Genomic DNA, 21,406 nt, shown 5'->3' with positions numbered 1-21,406 from the left:
GTGCCTGGGCCTTGTTAAGGCCAAAGGAAGCTGGGATTCTGAGATGGAGAGAAGGTTCTGGTAGGTTCTGGACTGGGCGAGGAATAGGGGTGAAATTGCAGTTCAGGTTGAACATAGAGATAGGGATGTGGTTGGACTTAGGGAATGAAATGACCTTTCTAAGACTCAAGTCTGCTCCTGTCACCCCCATCTCTTCCAGTCCTAGGTCAAGCCTGGCAGTGGCTCCTTCTTGCCTTGGAGATGAGGACATCATCCGTTCACGCGACTCCCAGGGCCTGCTTCACACGTCTCATCCTCCCACACATTCCCCTTTCCTCTCTTCTATATGGGACTAAGCGCCTTTCATTCATCATCAGCAGGCAGAGCACCCGCTATGTGCCCAGCACTGTGTCAGAGCCTCAGAAGGTAATGCAGCCAAATTCCTGCCTTTCTCTTGGAGCTTACATTCTAGTGTTGAGGAAAGACAATATTACCTAATAACCAAGTAAATTAAATACCATGTTAAATAGTGATAAGCGCTGAAGAGGAATAACAAAGCAGGGAAGGATATTATAAAGTATAAGGGAGCAAATTTTAGATATAGAGTGGCCAGGGAAGAGCTCTTTGAGATGGGACTTTTCAGTAGAGAAATGAAGGAAGTGAGCCAGCCCTTTCCAACCGCTGGGCCTTTGCACATGCTGTCCTCTACCTCTTCGAGCTGATTTTTGTTTCCTCTTCCTTCTGATCTTAGCTGGCAATTGCTCCGTCAAGGAAGGCCAAATATAGTTATTAATGGCTCTCACAGCATGGTAGTTAACATTTTTCATTGATATCTGTCTTCCCCACTAGATTAGATAGTCTGTCATTTGGCTTGGTTTTCTCTCTAACTCCCAGCACAGTACCTGATACCTTGAAACATAATTCTTAATGGTTGGATGGGCTACTAATGAGGACAAGGACAGGATTAGGAACTGCATCAACAATGGGGTTGGAATTAGGGTGAAGATTCAGGGAGTTGAGGTAGATTGGGGTAAGGGCAAGGTGAGGGGCGGGCAGTGGTATGGAGGAGAGGGGTAAGCGGATAGAGGCAGGATTGAGGAAGAGGCTGGGGATGAAGGTCATGCCCCTGCCCTGGGTGACCAGCAGGACTGTCTCAAGCACCCGGCACAGTGCTGTCCCCAGTGAGGATAGGATTTGTCAGGCAGGTCAGGCCCGCCCTCCTGGGCTCTGCTCAGCTACCCCGTGACTCTCAGGGAATGCCTGACGACAGAAATTTGCATTTTAAGATGCAAATTCTTTACAACTTCTCCCAGCCTCCTGCCTTCTAGCCACTCCCCTCCCTTGGAGACTGTGTCCTCTAGGGTCTGCTAGGGTCTGGTGAGGAGCAGGGTGGGGCAGAGTGGAAACTGAGGCTCAGGGACTTGGGAAACTGCATCTTCAGGCTTCTCTGGGACACAGGGTCCTGGGGCAGAAGGATGACAGGCCCAGTCTTAACCTTCTAATCCAGTGGAAAAAAATCACTCTGTGGGGGTGGGGAGGAAGCAGGGGCACACAGGAGATTGGAAGGTAGAGGGGGAGGGGACCTTAGCCAAACAGGGAAGGGAGCTGATGGTGTAGAAGAGTTTGGGTGTCACCACAAATGGAAGGATATACCTCCATCCCCAACAGCTGCCTCCTCAAGTCATACCCACTATAATAGGTGCCCCGCAGCCAGCCCCTCTCTCCCAGCAAAGCAGGAGTGGTGACTCTGCTGAAGTCTGCAGTGGGAATTAGGTTCCGGAAGGAAACAGGGATGGAAATGTGTATGGGATGGTGGGGATATAAATGTGGCTGGGGACATGGATGGGATTAGGCATAAGGTTGTCAATGGGGAACTTCCCAGTTACGACCAAAACGTGAACGCGTGACTCTGGGTAGGTGCTCATTGGGCTGAAGAACTGGTTCTCCTGGACCAGGGGTGGACCCAGAGAGCAGGAGAGGCTGCTGGGAAGGATGCGAGCTTGCACGGCTGGCTCACAGGGCCACCCACACAGGAAGCCAAGTCTTCACTGCTGGGGCACCCCCCTCTTTGCCTCACCCTAAGCCCTGCGAGTCAGGGAGCAACCCTTGGGCTCCCCTCCCAGGACTCAGAGAGAAAAGTCAAATCAGGTCACTCCTCTGCTCAGAACTTATCAGAGCTTAAAACGGTGTTGCCCTTAGAGTCAAGACGAAGGTCCTACCATGGACGACAGCACCATGCCTGACCTAGCTTCTGTCCACCCCTCAGCCATTCCTCACTGCTCAAGCACATGCCTTTCAGGGACCTTGCACTTGAGCTGTCCCTGGTCTGTAGCACCTTTCCTCACGCTGTCCCAAGTGTTTTGTTCTTGTCATCCAGATCTCAACTCAACTGCCACTCCTCAGAGTGGCCTTCCCTGACCACCAGACCTTAAGTTTCTCCCCACTCACCACCCTCAGTCATGCTAACACACCACCTGGTTTTATCTCCTGACTGTACTACAACTGCCTGAAAGAATTTATTTGCTGTGTGATTATTTATGTGTTTGTTGTCTGTTTCCCAGGAAGCCAGTGGAAGTAGGGGTGGTACCAGGGGACTTTACAGCTGCTTCCCCAATGTCTCAAACAGTGTCTAGGAAGGCAGGAGCCATGAAGCAAGAAGATCCTAGAATGTCAATGCTGGAGGACTTTCTGAGTCTCCTTGTCCCTCCTATTTATCTGACATATTTGGGTCATCGAGGCTGAAGGACTTCCTCAAGGCCAGCTGGGGAGAGAGGGCCAGCATGCTTCCCACTGTACCAGTCACCTTCCAGACTGACAACAAAGAATAGAAGTGTCCAGAGTGCTCTCTGGAGGAAGCCTCCTATCTGACAGGGCTCGAGCTTTACGGGCGCCTCTTCCCCACGTCCTGTCCCCAGAGGTGCCCAGAGCTTGGCAGAATCCTGCTTGCCGCTGGGTGTATCTCCTCAATAAATCTCCCTCCAAGTTGGCTTTCTGGGAAACCAGATTCCAGTGACCTGCCCTGGTCCCTCCCTCTCCAGCTCAGGGGCTTTTTTAGGACGGGCATGCCTCCTAATACTAACTTTAGTGCAGGCCAAGGAGTGTTCGTCCCCTTGAAGGGACAGGCTCCCTGATATCCCTCCAGCCTATCCTCGTCCTGCTGTTCTAAGCCAAACCCCAAATTTAAAGGGCAGGTGTGACCAGCCCCTGCTACAGGCCTCCTGGCCACAAGGGGGCGCCTCTGGGTATGTCTTGGTCCTGAGATTTTGTTCAAAAATGGACAAAATCTGGTGATTCTGATTAAATTCTTAGGTTGGAATCTGCAGGTGAGATAAACCCAAACACACTCCTTCATGCACAATGACATGGGGATCATCTGCTCCCAGGATCTCAGGAGCAAGACGTGAAAATTTGACCTTCGGCATAGCCAAAGATGCACGCGCACATACACACACACCACACACACGCGCGTGAGCACGCACACACCCTGCCCTTAACTTCCTCACCACCCCACCACTCCCTGCACTGTGACTGAGAGAAGCCATGGGCAAGGTTTGCTCATGCACAGAATCTGACTCAAGCAGCAGAGCTGGTGAGGGAGGTGGGATCTGAGGTCTAGGGAAGCAGGGAATAGGAAGGTGTTCAGAGGTTGTGGAGAAAGCTACGAATCATAAGAGCAACAGGGCTGGCAGGGGGAACATCAGACTCCCCAGATTACCATCTGTCTCAGTCAGGATGGGCTGAATTATGCTGCAACAACAAACAATCCTGAAATCTCAATGATTTAACCCTTATCCCCCACCGCCAAGAATGTTTATTTCTCTCTCAGCATCCTATCCAGGTCAGCGGGGGTTCTGCTCTAGGTTCAGAAGCAGAAGCTGATGGAAATGCCATCTCAACACATGCTTCTCCAACAGCAGAGGCAGAGAGAACTCTGGAAGTTTTGTGCTAGTAATTAAATGCTCATTAGCCAAAACTCATCCATGACTCTACCCACCCACAAAAGAGCTAGAGATTGAGTCTTCCTTGAGTCCAGAAGAGAAACCGGATCTCAGAGGCAACACTAACAACTCCCACACCCAGAAGCTGGATTCTCAGGCTTTGCAAAATGCCTACTTTTTTCCTATCAGCCCTTTGAGTCTGGATATTCCTTCACTTCCTGATGGATGGATGGCACGCTCTGGGAGCTCAAGGGAGGAGTGTAGGGCTTGGCTGGGTGTTGAGTGAAACTGGGAGGTTTCCTGTCTCCAGAACGGACGACCCAGGGAATCACAGCTGCTCCAACGTTGTCCAGTCTCCTAGTACCCTACCCACCGACACACACACACAGACGTCAAACCAAAAATGAAATAGGAGCCAATTATGTTGGTTTTTATTGAACTCATTGGGCTCAAGGACAAACAAACAAAATAAAAGGAGGGGGCTTCATAGCAGGAGGACAAGAGCCAGGGAGAGGCTACGTATACACGCAGGCCGGGGAGCCTGGCCCTGAAGGAACTGCAACTAGGTCCAGGTAACCTGGGCTCTATTTCTAACCCTCCCCTTAAAGATGCTGGGGTTAGAGGGCTCTCCACATGGCAGATCCAGGGCATACATCTCTCTTGCCCAGTTTCCAGGCTCTTCCAGAGAAAGCCATTGGATTGGTCCCAGAGTTGGAGGAAAGTGGAAACAAACAGGCAAGATAGGAGTAAGTTTGGGGATGGGGGCAGGGAGGCTGGGAAGGAGAGCTTAGAGTCCCAAGCTGGGGATCCCGATGGGAGGAGGTAGATTCTGACAGGAGAGGGAAGTAGGAGGCTGCCCAAAGTAAGGCAAGGGGTGATGGGGCTGCTTCCTTTCGGAGGGTCCGTTGTGCGTTTGACTTTAGCCAGCAGCTTCTCACCCTGAATACTGTTTTCCTGGTCCCTCACAGCTCAGGGTCCAGTTCATAGGATGCGAGAACCATCTTGGGTGGGAAAGGTCCCCACCTGCAGAGAAGTTCCAGGCTGATGGAGATCAGGGAGGGCGAAAGAGCCTGGGGTCCAGGAGAAACTGGCCCTCTTTATTCTTGGGCCTTTCTTCCAGGGTGGCAGGAGGAAGGGGTTAAATGGAGACACTGTTCTCGATCAGGGGAGGGTCCAGGTAGGTATAGGGCAGCGCCAGGCCCTGGTTCCGCTCCCGGATGTCCTGAGAGATCTGGGCCAGGCGGCTCTGGAAGGCCGCGATGCTCCGCCGCGGGGCCTCCTCGGTGAAGTGCTCATCCGGGTACGTGCCCAGGGGCCGCTGCGGGAAAATCAGGTGCGGGGGTCAGGGTGATGTGCAGGGTAGGATGAAGAATAATGAAGGACTGCAAATGCAGTCAAGGGTGCTTCTAAGGGCATGAACCGCGCACAGCTCCTGTAAACGCAAACCCTTCAAACCACAGCCCCAAAGCACCACCCCACGCAACCGCAACCCGCAAGGAGGAGCCCCGACACCCACAGCTCGTGGAGCCTGGGGAGCGAATGGGACCTGGGAGCCAGCCAACCAAAGGTTAGTGCTCCCTCTGCTGGTAACCCTTTGCCTATTACTCTGACTCAGTTTCTGCCCGCGAAAATGGACCGGTTGGACTAGAAAATCTCTGCAGGCCCCTTCCAGTGCCTGGTCCACTGCTCTGTGAACTAAAAGAACGCAACCGCATTCATAACACAAAGGAAAGCAACGTGAACACGCTCCAGCAAATGTGCCCTATTTATACATCTCACAAGAGAACAACATTCAACCCCTGAAGACAACCAGGCCTGAGGTAGCTTCCCAATCACCCAACATTGTGAAATTTTTGCCAACACAGTCACCACGACCATACACTGTCACACTGCACGGCGTGGCCAACCACAGTCAAGAAATACTGCGATGAGCTTCTGTCAGTGCCCTCCTGCGGCAGCCCAGGGCTGCCTCTCTCCTCGGCCGCGCCACGCACCCAGTTCTCCGTCATCGGTCGCGGGGCCAGCCTCCTAAACAGCCCGCACCTCCTGCCCAATATGACCTTCATGCTATGTAACTGTTGCCTAATAGTGGTGTTTGAAAATTCCTTGTCTTGTTTTACTACCCTAGTAAAACCTTCTAGAAAAGTACTAAATGACATCAGCAACAGTGGGCATTGTTTTCTTGTCCCTGACTTTAAAAAGGAGACCTCTATTGTTATACCATAACTATAGTGTTTTGTTTTCTGGAATATACTTTTTATCAAAATTCCATAAGGGGGTTTCATTTTACATTGAGTTTTTATTAGCAATGGCTGTTCACACTTACCAAATGCTTTTTTGACCTATATTGAGATGATTATATGGTGTGTTTCTTTACTGATGTAACAAATTATATTGTTAGATTTCATAAGGTTTAACCAACCTTTCATTCCTTTCATTCCTAGAATAAACTAAACTTCGTCATGGTGTCTTATTGTTTCACGACGTACTATTGGCCTTCCTTGGCTGATGATATATTTTTAAGATTGTTGTAGTTAAGTGGAACAAGTTTATGATTTTTATTTTCTTAATTACAGCCAGTAGGACTGTCACAATGGCACAACAATCTTGTAAGACGGGTACTCTTGTCATTCTCACTTTACAGATAAAGACTCTGGGGCCCGCAGTGGGGAAGGTGGGGGAGGGCTGGGGGTGAGTGATGAACAGAGGAGGCTGGGCTTGGGGTGGTGAGCACACAGCACGGTGTACAGCTGGTGTGTTCTGGAATTGAGCGCCTGAACCCTGTACAATTTTGTTAACCAGTGTCACCCCGATTAATTCAATAAAAAGAAAAAAATTCAATAAAAAGGCGTGGATCTGGGATAGGCACTCTCTACCGAAGGCCCTCCTCCCTCCCTAGGGGCACTGCCCTTGCCAGGGGCTGGTATCAGGGTCCCCAGGAAAACAGAACCCAGTAAAGTCATTGGGGAAACTTTCACTTCTTTCTATACTTTCAAGCAGTTTGAATAATTTAGAAATTACTTGTTCCTTGAAGATTTATTAGAATCTCCCTTTGCAACGACAGGAATCAGACCTTTTACAACCTTTTCCATTTATGTGTAGTTTTCATCTCTTCTGCTGTTAAATTTTGCTTGTGTTTTCCTAGAAAATCATTTAATTCATCTAGATTTCCACATTTGTTTGCACAAAACTGTAAGTAGAATTTCTTTTTAATTTCTTCAGTCTTCCCTGTATTTGTGGCTGTATGCCTTTCCCATTCCTAATGCCGTGCCTTTATGTTCTTTCTTTTTTTCTTGACAAGAATCACCTCTGATTCCTTTTATTGATTTTTTTCAAAGAATCAGTTTTATGTCTGATTTACCAAATAGGCTTTTAACTTCTAAAACTATCATTGTTTAAAAAGCAGAACACAGAAGTACGACAGACCAGGTTCAAAGCCTACTTACTAGCTGCGCGACCTTGGACAAATGGCTTAGCGTCTCTGAACCTCTGTTTTCTCTTCTATAAAATGGAACTACCATTTCTTGAATAGTAGGAATATGCTAGACACTGTATGAAGTAGTTTAAATATAGCTACTTATTTATTTTGTATTTTAAAACAGTGGACATCCGGTATCTGAAATGACTAAGATGATAGATCCTCAAAAAGGGATAGCTGCTTTTACTGTGGTTATTATAATTTTCAGCTGGCTCATGGGGAGGGAATCCTCCATCTTCATCCTCTTGCCTACTCACCCCTCTTCACTGGGATACTGTGATTTATAAGAAATATCTATATTTGCTCTTCCTCCTATTCCTGGCACAGAGCTCCTAAAACCCTTAAAATGTCCTGGTAGCATTACAGGCGTCTTTTGTTACTCAAAATAAGCCTCTTTCAGTCACACCTGAATTTATGTTAATGGGGTGATGTCTGAAAAGCCCCCCTCAGCTGGTTACCCATGGGAATCCACCCTGTGATTAGAGTTGGAACATTTAGTCCCACACCTCAACCTCTGGGGAGGGGAGGGGCTGAAGGTTAAATTAATCCCCAATGGACAACAGTTTAATCAATCTTTCCTATGTAATAAAGCCTTCATTAAAAATCGCTACAATGCAGGTTTGGAGAGCTTCCAGGGCTGGCGAGCGCGCGGAGGTGCTGGGAGGCGGCATACCCCGGAGCGCACGAACGCTCTGCGCCCCTTCCCGCGCGCCTTGCCTTGTGCGTGTCTGCCATCTGGCAGTCCCCGAGTGGTAGCCTCTTCTAATAAACGTGTAATCTAGACACTGTTTTCCTGAGTCCTGGGAGCTATTCTAGCACATAATCAAACCCGAGGAGGGGGCTGTAGAAACCTCTGATTTATAGCTGGTTGGTCAGAAACACAGCTGACAACCTGGACTTTCATTTGGCAGTTGGCATCTGAAGGGGGGCAGCGGCAGCCTTGTGGGACTGAGTCCTTCACCTGTGGGACCTGACACTACCTCTGGGTAATGGGGAATTGAGCTAAATTATAGGACACCCAGTTAGAATTGCTTGGGGTGAACAACCCCCATGCATTTGGTAGCCTGAAGTCTTGAGTAAGAGTATTGAGCGTTGAGAGTAGTAATAAAGTATTCTGTGAGTAGACCAAGAAAAGAGAGTTTTTCCTTTATAATGACAGAAATGAATGGCTCACAATCCTCGGGAGATGGGACCAGAAAGGATCAGGACCCAGGGATGAGTGACTGCCATTCCCAGGCATGAGATGGTAAGTCAGAGCTTGTTAAGGGTATAAAATATCTGATCAAATGGAGTCAGGCAGGAGATATGAGGATATTCTTGTAATGTCAGAGAGCTTGTGAACAAACCCAGGAGGGCAGAGGCATGACTGATAACCCAGCGTGTACCTGGAGATGATGGCGATTGGTGATTCAAGGGCTGCTCACCTCCGTGAGGCCGAGCCTAAGGAACGCCTCCTCCCTGTAGTTCCTGCCTCCAAAAGAGCCCCTCTCATCCCTTGACACAGCCACGGAAGCACTGCTCGCTAAAACCCAAACTTAGCCTCTTCACCGCAGGCTTAAATCTCTTCAGTGTCTCTCCATTGTCTTCTGAATGAACACTGTGCCCACACTGTGCCACTTGTGATCCTTGGGACACACCAGGGGACTCTCGCCTAGAAATGAATTCTGCCTCTCCTTTGTCTCTCAAACCCCTACTTGTCTCACACGTTTCAGCTTAAATGTCACTTCCTCCAAGGAACCTCCTTGGCTTCTTGGCAACCCCACACTGGTCAGGTTCCAACAGGGCCCCGTCCGCACCTCTGCCGCTAGACTGTGGTCATCTCACGAGGCCAGGGTTCATATCTGCCCATCAGTGCCTGGCACTTTGCAGGTGCTCGAGGAGTACATGTTCAAATGGAGGAATGAGTACCTAAATCATTCCTACAGTACTGGTACTCCTTTGCATTTATCTGTGTTTCCCCTCAACTATACGATAGGACTCTTGAAGGCAGGAAGGTCTTACTCAGCTTCACGTGCCTGGTGCCTCGCATTGTATTGGCACAGGAGAGGTATTCCAAAAATGTGTGTTGAATGTTTAGGTGAATGGATAAGTGGCTGATGGATGAAGAGCTGTTGGATGCAAGAATAAATGGTTTTTTGGGTGGATGGGTGGATGGACGGATTGGTAAACTGGTGAATTGCATGGACGTTGTACCCAGCCACTAACTGGTGTTTGCTTCAATGTATGTCTCTTGAGATCAACTATCATTTTCTAAAGAAACTGAAAAACCCACAGCAGCTCAGCAGTGGACATAAATGCCAGCAGTCACTCTCCAAGTCTCCCGGGAACAGCTACCATCACCTCCCCTGCCAAGACCCTGCAAACCCCTACTCCCCTGACCCCACCCCCCACACGCACCTGGTCCTTGGGCTCTTGGCTGACCAACCAGAAGAGGAGAAGATTGTTACAGGTGACGTTCACTTCTGGGAGGGTCTCTAGGTAACTCTTCAGGGTGGTCGTCCCCTTGGTCTGCGGTGGGGGCTGCCTCATGGATGATGGGGCATTAGGCATCCAGGCCCCAAAGTCATGCTGTGGAGACCCCCGCCCCAGTTGAGTCAATTGGCCAGAGGGAGAGGACCAGCTCCTTTATCATCATCCCTGCCCCTGCCCCCTCCCATCCCAGGTCTTACAGCTGGGGCACGAGGGGACTGTGGAAAGGGGAGAGGGGGTGGGTATAGAATGGGAAGTCCCAGCAGTGGAGCAGGAGCCTGGCTCACCCCTGTCGCTCCCCTCCCAGTGTTCCATGACTGGGCGGGATGAATCACCAAGGAAGGAGGAGGGGAGGTAACTCTAGAAATAGGCCCTGGGCTGGCATGGCACACAGAGCACCCTGACACTCCACTTGGCGTCATCCTAACCACGACAGGAGTCCATAAGTTCTACTCCCTGGGCAACACCAATTCGAGCCACCATTACAGCCTCGGACCCAGCTCCACCTCAGCCACCACCCAACCCCAGGCCCTCACTCCACCCAGTCACCACTCCTACCCCATCCCTAATGACAAACCCACCTCCAACCGGACCCACCCACGCTCTCAGCCTGAACTCCGGCCTCCCGTGCATCGCTGAGCCCAGTGCTTCATGGCCCAGTGCCCCCTGCAGCCTCACCTGCCCACTGTTGACAGCAGCGTGTTGGGCGGAACAGTTGAAGATGATCGCTGTGAGAAACTTCACCAGCTCTTTCAGGGTGCACAGCCGGCATGGGAAGCCTGGGCGTGGGAGGAAGGGAAGAGGGTGTGGAGGGGACCGGATTCCTACGGGCAGCTCAGGGCTGGGGCTCAGCACAGGGGGAGAGTGAGGAAGGGAGGGCTGAACATTTGGCCACCACTGCGTTTAGACTAAGATTAGGGTTGGGCTGAGGTTAGGGATGGTCATCGCCAAGGCTGGTGGTCTCTGAAGGCGGTCTGGATGGGAGCTGGGTGCTGGGGTCAGACCAGGAAACACCCAGCTGGCAGAGCCCATGGCAGAGGAGCCAGGTCCAAGCCGACCACCAAGACGCTGCTGTCTGCAGCCCGTATTGGCACTTAACGATTTAAGTCTACTCAGTTCACTATTGTCCAAGCAAGCAGGTCATCTGCTACTGGGCTTAGTCGCAGGGACAGATGACCAGAATGTGCTATTCATAAGCTTGCAGTGATGGAAGGAGAAGGAAGCTCGAAGGCCAGGGCATGGCTCTTTTGAGAGAGGGCAAGCAGGCAGGGCACTAGGGCTGTGTTTCGGGGAAGAGAAGGAGGCTTCCTGAGTAAGAGTGGGTAAGCTCTGAATGGAAAAAAAGATGACAGAGGGAACATTTCAGCCCTTGGCCCTCTTCTCTCCCTGCCTGGTCTCCTCCAAGTCCATGGTTTAACCGCCCCCCAAGCACTGACGATTCCTAAGTTCACACCTCTGGCTGGCTCCCTCCGCCCCTGAACTCTAGATTCAACAGTGGGCTTAAATCTGCGGCTGTCACCTGACAGCTGCCCCTGACTGTCAACAAGCCATCTCAAACTTAACATCTGCAAAACCTAATGCTTGATTTCCACTCTACACACTCCCTAAACCTGTCCCTCCCACAGCCACCCCGTTTGGATAGTCTTTGTCCTGCGCACTCACCGCACGCCAGCAAACGCTTCCAGAAGCCAATTCCAGTAGTTGCATCACCTTGTCTCCACTACTACCCAGTATCCACCATCTCACTCCTGGGTGAGCCTGACTGCTTCCACCATCACCCCTGAGAGCTACAGGAAGTGATCCTTTAGAATCACATATTCAACTCTGTCACTACTTGTTAAATCCCTCTGCAGGCTTCCCATCTCTCTTACCTCCCCACGATCCTACCCAACCTGGCTCTGGGTTGTTCTCTGACTTTGTTTCCTTCCCAACTTTTCTCCCTCTCACTCTATTCCAGCCACACAGACATTCCTCCTAGTCTTCAAACCTGCCAACACGCTCCCACCTTGGCGCCTGGCACTCCCACCTCTGCCTGGCCCGTTAACCCCAGCCATCCACAGAACCAGATCTCTCTTTTCTTTCCCATCTCTGCTCAGACATCACCTCCTCAGGGAGGCCTTCCCTGGCCACCTATCGGAAAGTATCCCCCCACCTCAACACACTAGTGATTTCAGATGCTGTTTCGTTCTTCTTAGCATTCATAACCACCTAACATATGTGTGTGTTATCTGTGTCTCCCGGCAAGAATATTACGCTCCATGAAGGCTGGGATTTTTGGCTGTCCTATTCCCTGCTGAAGCCCAGCACCTAGAACAATACTTAATACATATTAAAAGAGCCCAGTAATGACTGGTTGAGTGAAGTGAGTTCGTGAGAAGGTGAGAAGCCCGAGTGGGAAGCAATGGAGCAGGAGCAAGGGGAAGGGTCAGGGAGGGTACTCATTGGGGGCGAGGCTGCAGCAGGGCGCCAGGCCAGGTGGCTTCTGGGCACTCTTTCAGAGGATTGCCCGGGCGGCGCCCCGCGGGCCGGGCAGGCGAGCGTCTCAAAGCTGGGAGAGGTGGGACTGGTTGAGAAGCAGCTGCCACAATGCGGGAATAGTGAGAGGACTGGGACTAGGGTGATGACAGTGGGAAATTATGGGGACAATAGGATTTACCACCCAACTGGATTTAGGGGAAGAGGAAGACAAAGGGGAGCATGAGTCAAAGACGGCTGCAGGGTTTGGAGTCAGGATGACTGGAGAGAGGCTGAGGCAACAGAGCAGGCCGGGAGGTTTCGAGGAAGGACTGGGTATCAGCCTGGGAGTGTGTGGGAAATTTCTGAGTGCCCTATTCCTGGTTGCTCTGCTAAACTTGAGGGCTGAAAATAAAAAAGTAAAGCCGTCGGATCGTCTCTGGGAGTTTTTCTGTAACTCATATTGATTTCCCCCCTTGAAATATGGAGCAAAGGGCACACTGACTGAGGTAATGAATGAGTGCTTTACCTTAAAACATATGAATCTAGTTTAAGTTTATACTGGGCAGGAGAGATGTTTGCCAGTCTGAAGCACGTTCTGGTGTGTTAAATTAGAGACAAGCTTAATTAAGTAAGATAGGAGAGTGGAGCCAAGGGTAATTATATCCCCTTCTGGGTATTCCATAGGAAACAGACCATCGCAAAGAGAAACTGCCTTCAGGAAGAGGAGCGGTCGGAATCGGGACTGCCCGTGATTAACAGTAGGCTTGCAAAGCTCGGGGAGCGGTCGCCCTTTAAAGGACCCCAAAGCAATCTGGCTGTCACCACCTTTACTCAGAAATCACTCTAGGCATCATTAATAGTGAGACAACCTGACAGTATGTGCCTCCCAGGATGACGCAAGGTGGAGACCACAGCATGCCCTGCGAAATATTCTTGTTTGAGGCCGAAGATGGCTCCCACTGCGTGATGGAACACATCCATCCAACTCAGCAAGCAGAAGAGAATGGATGGGCTTGGACTCATGGAAAGGTCTAGAAGGGGCCAGAGGGGCCTAGGGTAGTGGTTGAAAGCAAGGGCTTTGCAGATCACGGGATCTGGCTCCGGATCCTGCCTCTACCACTTGCTACATAACCTTCTCCATGCCTATTCCTCGTCTATTCATTGGGGCTAATACTAGCATGTCCTTCACACTCTCATCAATAAATAGGAACTGATTAATGGTGAGGCTGGGGGTGGGGGCCCTGGGCCACTGGGAGCCTGTGGTTAAGGGATAGAGAAGGGATACCTGAGCTTTTCCGGCTCAGGAATGCCTGAGCAAAAATCTCGCTGACCCAGGCCTGCAGCTCCGAATCCTGCTGCACAGACGCATCACTGGGGTAATAGTAGCCCACGATTTCTGAGACGAAGCTGCAGGAAAGAGATGCCCATGCCATAGCAGTGACCTTGGGCTCAGGCCTGGCTAGAAAACCATGGTCCAGTGCTGCTCAGGCTGGGGGTAGCCAGCTGGTCAGAGTCCACTGAGAGCCCATGGCAGATCCCCAGATGCAGCTGGAACCTGAGTGCCCAGGCTGCCCTCAAGTCTTACCCCCCATTCCTGAGTCACGCGTGCTCTGGGCCTCCATCCTGCACAGGTGGCGGGAGGAGGGTCCACAGAGGAGAGCCAGACTCATGCTGCATACCCTCCCCGCTCAGCACCCAGGAGAAAGAAGACCTGCCTGCCCGGAGGCCCCAGGCTGCACTTCGCTGTTTCACCTTCTCTGGATACCTGGGCCTTCCCTTCCTCCACTACATTCACACACAGCCCAACCTCTCCCCAGCCCAAAGCTATCTGCCATTTCATAGGGGACCCCGACCCTAACTGTCACCCCTGGGAGGGCCCCAAGCTGAGAACACCGGAAACCCCAGCACCAAGCACCCCAGCCTGCGTCAACACAGAGGTCCAGGCAGCCCCTGGACCAGGAGGGCCTTGCTGAGCCGGGTTGGCTTCAGGGTCCCCGGCCCACACCTCTCAATGGCAGCCCAGATTTTCAGACCGTCATCTCGGTAATGGTAGTGCGGGATAGCCAAAACTCCGCGGGCCCGCAGGCTGTCCGGAAGGCAGAAATTGGTGTAGGTGAAGTGGGCCAGGCCACTGCTCATGAGGTGTAGGAGACCGTGCCTCCCGATGGAGGTGACCTGAGGACACATCACAGCTCAGCTCTGGGGCCCTCCCAACCTCAACCCTGTTGCCTGGGGACAAGATGGGGCTAGTGACTCAGCAGAAGGGATTTTTCAGTTAATCAAGCTCCAAGATCAAGGAATAAAATTACCCATTGGGACTTGACATGGGCTGCCAAGGTTGTGGCCTTACTATGTGCACAGGAGGTAATCCTTAGGTATTTGGTAACTGATGCTAGGGAGGAAAGGATGTGGAGCAGGGCTCGGCCCAGGGTCAGCGAGGGCTTGTGCTTAGGCTGGGAGTACCCCACCCACATCAAGGAGCATTTGGGACTTGACCTGAGGGGTGCGACCCGTACGTGAGAGGGGTGGGCGGAGGAGACAGGGTTTGTGGGTGGGTGCACGTAGGAGACTGAGGGGACGGGAGGGTCTTGGGAAAAGGGGCTGGTTGGAACTGTGGGATGAGATTGGAGGCCGAACTGAGTTAATAGGTCGGGCAAAGTATCCTTCGGAGCGGGACCTCAGAGACGGGGTGGGCTGGGGTCGGGGAGGCCGCACCTTGTCAATCAGGCCGTCAGGGTTGAGCAGCGTGGCGCGGGCGATGGTGTTCACCTGCAGCGTGTACCGAGTGTGGGGAAGCAGGAGCTGCGAGTGGGATGAGGTCACAGGAGCCAAAGGTCAGGGGATGAGGCCGCCCTGGCCCCGCCCCCTCTCGCCCTAACCGGGCGTTGCACCGACCTTGTAGATAGGATGACAAAGTGGCAGCTGACGCAGCGTGGCCATGGCGAAGGCCTCGCACAGCAAATGCGTGCACAGGAAGTGAGTGTTGTTCTCGTGCACAAGGAACTCAGAGTTGCGCACCCACGTTTTGGCCAGCAGCCAGTCCCAGTCTGAGTCAGTGGGCAGAAAGATGGGGCTATCGGGTCCGGGGGTCTGGCTGAGCTGCGTCCAAGAATGATAAGGGGATGAGAGTTAAGACGCTAGTGTGCCCCTTGAAGCCCCACCTCCAAAAGCCCTCCCCAGGCTCACCTGGATGGCTAAGGGCATTAGCGCCCCCTGGGGGTTGAGCCACAGCAGGCAGAGCGGGGCAGCCAAGTACTGCTGGCGGCCGTTCAGGCACTGGACGGGGATATCCTCTAGGATCCAATAGTCGGCTAGGAAGATGTTCCCTCTCTGCGGAAGACGCACAGAGCCTCAGGGTAACCTTCCCACCCGCGCTCCGCTTTTCTCCCTGTTCTCTGCCCATTTCCACCTCAGCTCTGGCCTCGGTAATGCTTGCTATCTGCACTCATGGTCAATGCTGGGCACCCCGCCCTTCCCAGAATGGTCGGAATGAGGTCCTGCAGAATACCTCGTATTGCGACCTCTCTCAGCTGGCTTCTCAGCTTGGACAAGCCTTCATCCTCTCCCCTTCTGCCCATACCTGGTCCTTCCTACTCTCAACGCAGATGACATCAGGGTATGCAAGAAAAACAAAACCACCAACCACATCTCCAGTCTTCTGGAGGATACCTGAGGACTTGACTGTTTCAGAGAGACTGGATCATCTTCTCCCACACCCTCAAAACTCCTAGTTCTCTGTGATTCTACCTGCTGTATCTGGTGGCACCGCCTGTCCTAAAAGAGCCTACTTTGGGCATCAGCACTTAGGATCTTAGAGGCCCAGAATAGAGGGAGAGCCTCCTCCAAACTGTCCTGTTCATTCATACCACTTCAGTGAGTCCTGAACATTCCTATCACTTCCCCGGACCCCAGGCCAGGCTTCAGGTCACCCCCAGTGCCACCTGGCCCTCAGCCACAGTTACTCTCCTTAAAAGGTGCAGGGCCAGGGCCGCCCAGAGGATGAGGCCCGCAGGCTGCAGGCAGCCCTGGCCCTCCCATCCTACTCTTCACACCATCCTTTCTCCATCACGGCAACTCACCCACCTCTAGCTCTGTCTGCAGACAGGTGCCAGGTCCCAGCAAGGGGGCCACCATGTCACTGGTGACAGGCAGCTTACTGGGCAAGCTGGAGAGGCAGTGGAGCATGACAGGATTGACGCCATTCAGGTACTGGTACCCGAAGAAGTAGTCCTCACACCAGTGCTCTGTGACATATTCTAGAGGGCAAGAGGGGGCAGGACTAGTTGGTCTGGAAACTACCTCCCCAGATCCTGCAAAGCCCAGCACTTTGCTCATTGCTATGGTTTAGGATTTCCTCACAGCAACCCTATGAAGTACGTGAATTACATCTTCATTTAACACCGGCCACTGAGAGTCAAAGAGATGGAGTAAGTTGCTTAGTCGTGTGGCATAACAGGACTTTGAACCTAAGTCTGGCCCCAAAGCCCAGAACGCTTGGTGGGGAGGCTGGGGGGAAGAGAGGTGAGTGCTCCTGGTCAGGAGCAGGACTCCCTAAATGACACTTGACTCTTTCTCAGGCAAGCAGAGTATCTCTCATCCTCACCCCCCTGTTCTTGCCCCCCCCGGAGGAAGGGGAGATGCGTGGGTTCCTGAGGGGGGTCTGTGAGGCTGCCACCAGTGAAACCAGGAGCCCCTCCCACTGGAGCCCAGCAGTCTCTTGGGAATGCTGGGGAGGGCGCTTTCCCCGGACGGGCAGAGGGCTGTGAGCATGGGACAGGCTAGCGGATGGACGTCTCCTGCTTGGCTCTGCACACCTGAAGTGAAGGTCTTGCGGCACCAGAAGACATTCCGTATGTCATCCAGCTTCTTCCAGGAGCCCTTTCGGTCAAGCAGCCCTCGAAGCTTCATGCCCAAGGACCTGCGGGGTAGAGGAAGTGAAGGTGGAGTCTGGGGCTGCCAGGAGCACTGTGTCCGCCGCCTAGAGGTCCGGGGGGGTAACTGACAAGGTCAATGGGCTTGCCCAGGACCCACCTGCCCTCCCCTCCCCTCTCCTTCTCCCTGTGGCTCAAAGCCTGCTTTAGTCCCTCCTGCCACCCCAGGAGCCACCTCCTGCCCACCCACCCTGACATCCCTGTCTCCTCTAGACACCAGAGTATGGACTGTACCCTCTCCAACCATGTCACACTTAGAACTTCAACTGTTGCCTTGAGCTGCTAATGACCCTTCCAATTGCTAATTAACTATGTTACATGTCTTCCTAGTGATACTGAGCTCTTCCCTGCCAAGATTATATCCGACTACTACTAGCATCTATTGACAGGTTATTTTGTGCTGGGTGTTACTTCATTAAATTCACTCCCAAACCTAAGAGGTAGGTATGAGTATTATTGTCATTTTATAAATGAGGAAACTATTCAGCGGCTAAGTGAAATCAGGTTCACACAGTTAGAAAGCATTGGTCCTGGGAATTGAAACTGAGGTGGTCTGACCACCTCCTTAAAGCCTAAGAGCCAGCCCTCTCTGTTCTACTCAGTATGGTCCCAACAGTGCCTGGGACCATGCTGCGCACAGTTAATGGTATTGGTTTGAGGAATAAAAAAAGAAAGTATGAATAAGGAGCAAAGAGGAGGTGATGGGAAGATAGAGAATGGAGGAGTCTAAGGAGAGAGAGGAGACTGGGGGCCAGAGAGGAGACTACAGGCCACATACGGGAGACGAGGGGACAATGAGAGGGAGACTGGAGGCAGGAAGGAGGGAGAGCGAAGCAGAATGTGGCTGTGCACTGAAGGGGCAGAGGCAGACAAGAGAGGGGCAGGTGTGCAGAGCGGGCAGCTGCCTCACGGAGGGACGGCCTTGAGGATCAGCGAGGTCGTCTTGGTGGCTGAGTATCTAATATTGGGCTCCATGTGCAGCAGCGGCGGGATGTCAATTTTCATGGGGAAGAAAGGCAGGTACCGATTCCCACTGCTAGGGACGGGGGTTGTGGAGAAGAAGAACAGAGAACAGTCAGAAAGATCTGCTGCTCCCTTCCCTAATCCCTTCCCTTTCTCCACCCCCCCCCCCCTACTTGCTAGGCCTCCCCTCACTCCCACTTTCCCCTGCCCTCTCCCATCAGAACTGAAACCACCTCCTCCCCCTGCCAGGCCCCTGGGCCATCCCAGCCTATTCCATCCCCAACACTTGGATTCAGTTGCACTTATCATAGTTCCCAACTTCTCTTTCCAAGCTGCCTGGGTTCCAGCCTCCCAGCAGATGCTCCAGTTCACACCCTCCACCTTCCTCCCAAAGCCCACGTCCTCCCTTACCTGTCGTCCTGGTCCGCACAAGGTGTTGTCCTGGTCAAGGCAAATTTGTTGTCTGATTCCATCTCCTCAAAGCTGCTGACGTCCACGATGCCCGGGAAGCCAGGGGCATAGACTTTCCAGCTTCCAGGGAAACGAGGTTAGAGGTGGTAAGTCGAACTTAGGGTACACAGGAACTTTGGCTTTTAAAGGCGTGCCTTGAAGTTAAAACTCCCAAGACTCCCACTTTCTGGGTAGGTGACAAAAATTGGGAGTTTCTCCCTGAGGCACTGGGCTTCAGACCAAGGTAGGATTAGAGGATGACATGAATGTCCAGGCTGTGTTAGGGTCAGGTTTGTGCTAAGGTTACGATCGTGGACAGTTTTGGAGTGAAGCTGAGGGGGTGAGTCTGAGGATGCGCTGAGCTTCATCAGTACTCAGGTCACATGAAGGGTAGCTGGGGCGGAGTGCGGATTCGTTGATGCTTTTGAGACAACTATTGGTACTGGTGTTCTGAGTCCAGACTCACAGTCAGTATTAGGTTGAGGTTAGGTTTAAATAATGGTCCTGGTTGGAGTTTGGGCCCCCAAGGTTGGCACTGAGGTCAGAGTTAGTAAAGCGATTAATTCTGAGGTCAGAATAAAGATGGCGAAAGAAATCAAATGAGGCCATCCTCACCGGTAGCATTGCTGTCGGGCCTCGAGCTCCCGTTTCCTGTGGTCCAGAAGGATTGGAAGGGAGTCTTGACAAATAGTTCGCGCTGTGGGAAATGAAAAGTACTCATCGTTTAAGTCTTTTTTCAAACAACTTCTTGAGCAAAGCTTGCCTGAACCCCTTAACCTTTGTGTCCAATCTCTCAGTGACATAGATACCCCATTTTCTTTGTGCATTCATCAGTGGAAGGGATCCGGGGCAGTGAAACTATAACAACATTCCACATTGTTTGCATGTTTGTCTCCTTCCCAAGACTATAAACTCTTTCTGGGCAGAAGTCACATTGTATTCACTTTTCGTATTCTCAGCCTCTAGCATGGTGCCTAGCGCAGTGCACATAGCATGCACACACTATACAAGACAAACATATAAGAGTGTATTTTGTGAAGTGATGAATGGATTCCTATGATGATAGATGAGGGTTCAGAATGAAATCTATGAAGAACTCACTATGGGCCAAAGGGTAATGTTCACTCTCCTTACCTTGATCTAAAACAGCATCTCTCCCTAAGACTCATCTCAAACCGTAGACTAGCCCTAGTTTTACCTTTCTAGATCAGGCAGCTCAGGAGGGGTCCAGAGGCTGAAGGAGCTAGAGCCCAGCATTCTTGAAAGGCCACCCAAATTCAAGAAGGAATCCTAACAGCACCCCACAGGGACTTCATCCACTCTGGAAAAGTCAGTAGTAGTGGACGGGGACTTTTTAGCTAAATTCTCTCAACATTCAGGGCTTCTCCACCTGTTGAAATTCACCCAGTTTGCAGGTTAGCTCCTCTCTGGGCTCCAGGGGACTCCATTTTGGGGATGTGCAGAGGGAGTCAGCAGAAAGAAAACTGCCCTCCGTGTGTGTTTGTGTCTGTGTCTGGGTGGTGTGAGTGTGCATTAGTATGTGTCTAGTCTATGTGTGTCTCCAGAGGGGTACATACTGTCCAGAAACCCCTGCCTTTCAGAGCTTCAGAGGTTCACTTTTTTCCAGAAAGCATCTACTTGGGAGCCCTCAACTTGTTACACTAACCCCAACCCTATTTCCTACACCCCGGGCTCGTGGAGACCCTGCCCCTAATCCCAACAGATGCTTTTTGCAGCCCAGGCCAGCCCTTGCCTCTGGCCCACCTGTTCCTGGTCGCAGCTCTATAACGCAGTAGCCCTCAATCCACTGATAGCAGGGAAAGTGGAAATGGGTACCATCTGGGGCTGTGACACAGATGTGGCTGCAGTACCAGGAGTCTTTGGGGAAGAAAGCATAGCGCTCCTTGTGTAGACGCAACAGCAAGAGCTCACCCAGCTCTGCTGAGCAGCGCACCTTGTACTTCTGCACCTGAGGGGACCAAGAGAGGGAGAGGGTGAGAAGCAAGGAACTGCCAGAGCTGTCCTTGCACCTTGCAAAGAGCAGCTATGCCTATGCTTATTCTGGCATAGAAACCTGAGCTGCTGCTAACCCATGTGATGTTTTGTAGGTATTAGAAAAAAGCCTCCCCTCATAGGGCAGAGGCAACCACAGCCACCACAGGCAAGGGAGGGTTCTGGATTTCACTAGGCCCCTTGGCGGCCGACTTCTCCCCAAGACCCATCAGCAAAAAATCCTGGGACCTGGTAGAGACAGGCTGATCCCCCCAGGAAGATGAAACCCAGACTATGGGAGGTCAAGCGATTTGCCCAAAGCCCACCTTCAGTTTTGAGAGGAGGAGTTAGGAAGCCAGGGGAATTCTTCTGACCCTCCTGCCCAGGGCTCCTTCACAGCCCTTGTCCAGGTAAGATTTATTATCCCCAGGAAAGACAAGGAACCAGACAGAACCATGGATGGTGAAGAGGTCAGGGCCCGCATTCTGAGTTCTTCAGGATTTGATGAGCCCTGAGGGAAAACGGTCCCCTCCTTCAGGGTCCCCTGTCAGCCCTGCCCCTTGGGTCGCTCCTCCCTCTCTCTGTACTCACCGATCCAGGGGCAAAGTCCCTGCCCAAGCGATCCAGCAGCTGCTTGGGGCTCTCGCCACACATGCCCACCAGAGTGACAGAGATGTTGTCCAGTGTGCCTGCCCCCAGGTAGGCACCAGTGGTCACACGCACGCGGTACACTGCCATGAAGAGAGAGA

General features: G+C 52.1%; 1 protein-coding gene across 2 annotated transcripts; it reads right to left on the bottom strand.

Moving 5' to 3' along the window:
- Window positions 1–5,055: 5,055 nt before the first annotated feature.
- LOC129072170 (hydroperoxide isomerase ALOXE3) lies at window positions 5,056–21,395 on the bottom strand. Of its 2 annotated transcripts, none has more exons than XM_054575588.1 (15): window positions 21,249–21,395; window positions 20,430–20,634; window positions 19,281–19,362; window positions 18,627–18,746; window positions 18,163–18,288; window positions 17,136–17,239; window positions 16,405–16,577; window positions 15,508–15,651; window positions 15,217–15,420; window positions 15,037–15,123; window positions 14,327–14,496; window positions 13,607–13,728; window positions 10,543–10,643; window positions 9,793–9,963; window positions 5,056–5,235 (listed from the first exon to the last, which is right to left on the bottom strand). In XM_054575588.1, the coding sequence occupies exons 1-15, from the start codon at window positions 21,393–21,395 to the stop codon at window positions 5,056–5,058; spliced, it is 2,136 nt and encodes a 711-aa protein (XP_054431563.1). The 2 variants fall into 2 exon arrangements, with proteins under 2 accessions (XP_054431563.1, XP_054431564.1); XM_054575589.1 differs by having other exon boundaries at window positions 18,163–18,285.
- Between the last annotated feature and the right edge of the window lie 11 nt (window positions 21,396–21,406).

The sequence above is a fragment of the Pteronotus mesoamericanus genome, unplaced genomic scaffold (genome assembly GCF_021234165.1).
Source record: "Pteronotus mesoamericanus isolate MK-2021 breed Mesoamerican mustached bat unplaced genomic scaffold, CSHL_Meso_final contig_317, whole genome shotgun sequence".
In the NCBI taxonomy this organism is placed as follows: domain Eukaryota; kingdom Metazoa; phylum Chordata; class Mammalia; order Chiroptera; family Mormoopidae; genus Pteronotus; species Pteronotus mesoamericanus.
Note: the sequence above shows the minus strand (reverse complement) of the source record. Positions and strands in the feature narration are given on the sequence as shown.

What these genes read in the sequence shown, in the direction of transcription:
- LOC129072170 (XM_054575588.1), bottom strand. Translation starts at nt 21,395, where the DNA reads ATGGCAGTGTACCGCGTGCGTGTGACCACTGGTGCCTACCTGGGGGCA. An exon ending in TAATGCCCTTAGCCATCCAG is followed by an intron (nt 15,421 to 15,507) that starts GTGAGCCTGGGG and finishes TCTTGGACGCAG; the next exon opens with CTCAGCCAGACCCCCGGACC. An exon ending in TTTGTCATCCTATCTACAAG is followed by an intron (nt 15,124 to 15,216) that starts GTCGGTGCAACG and finishes TCCCACTCGCAG; the next exon opens with CTCCTGCTTCCCCACACTCG.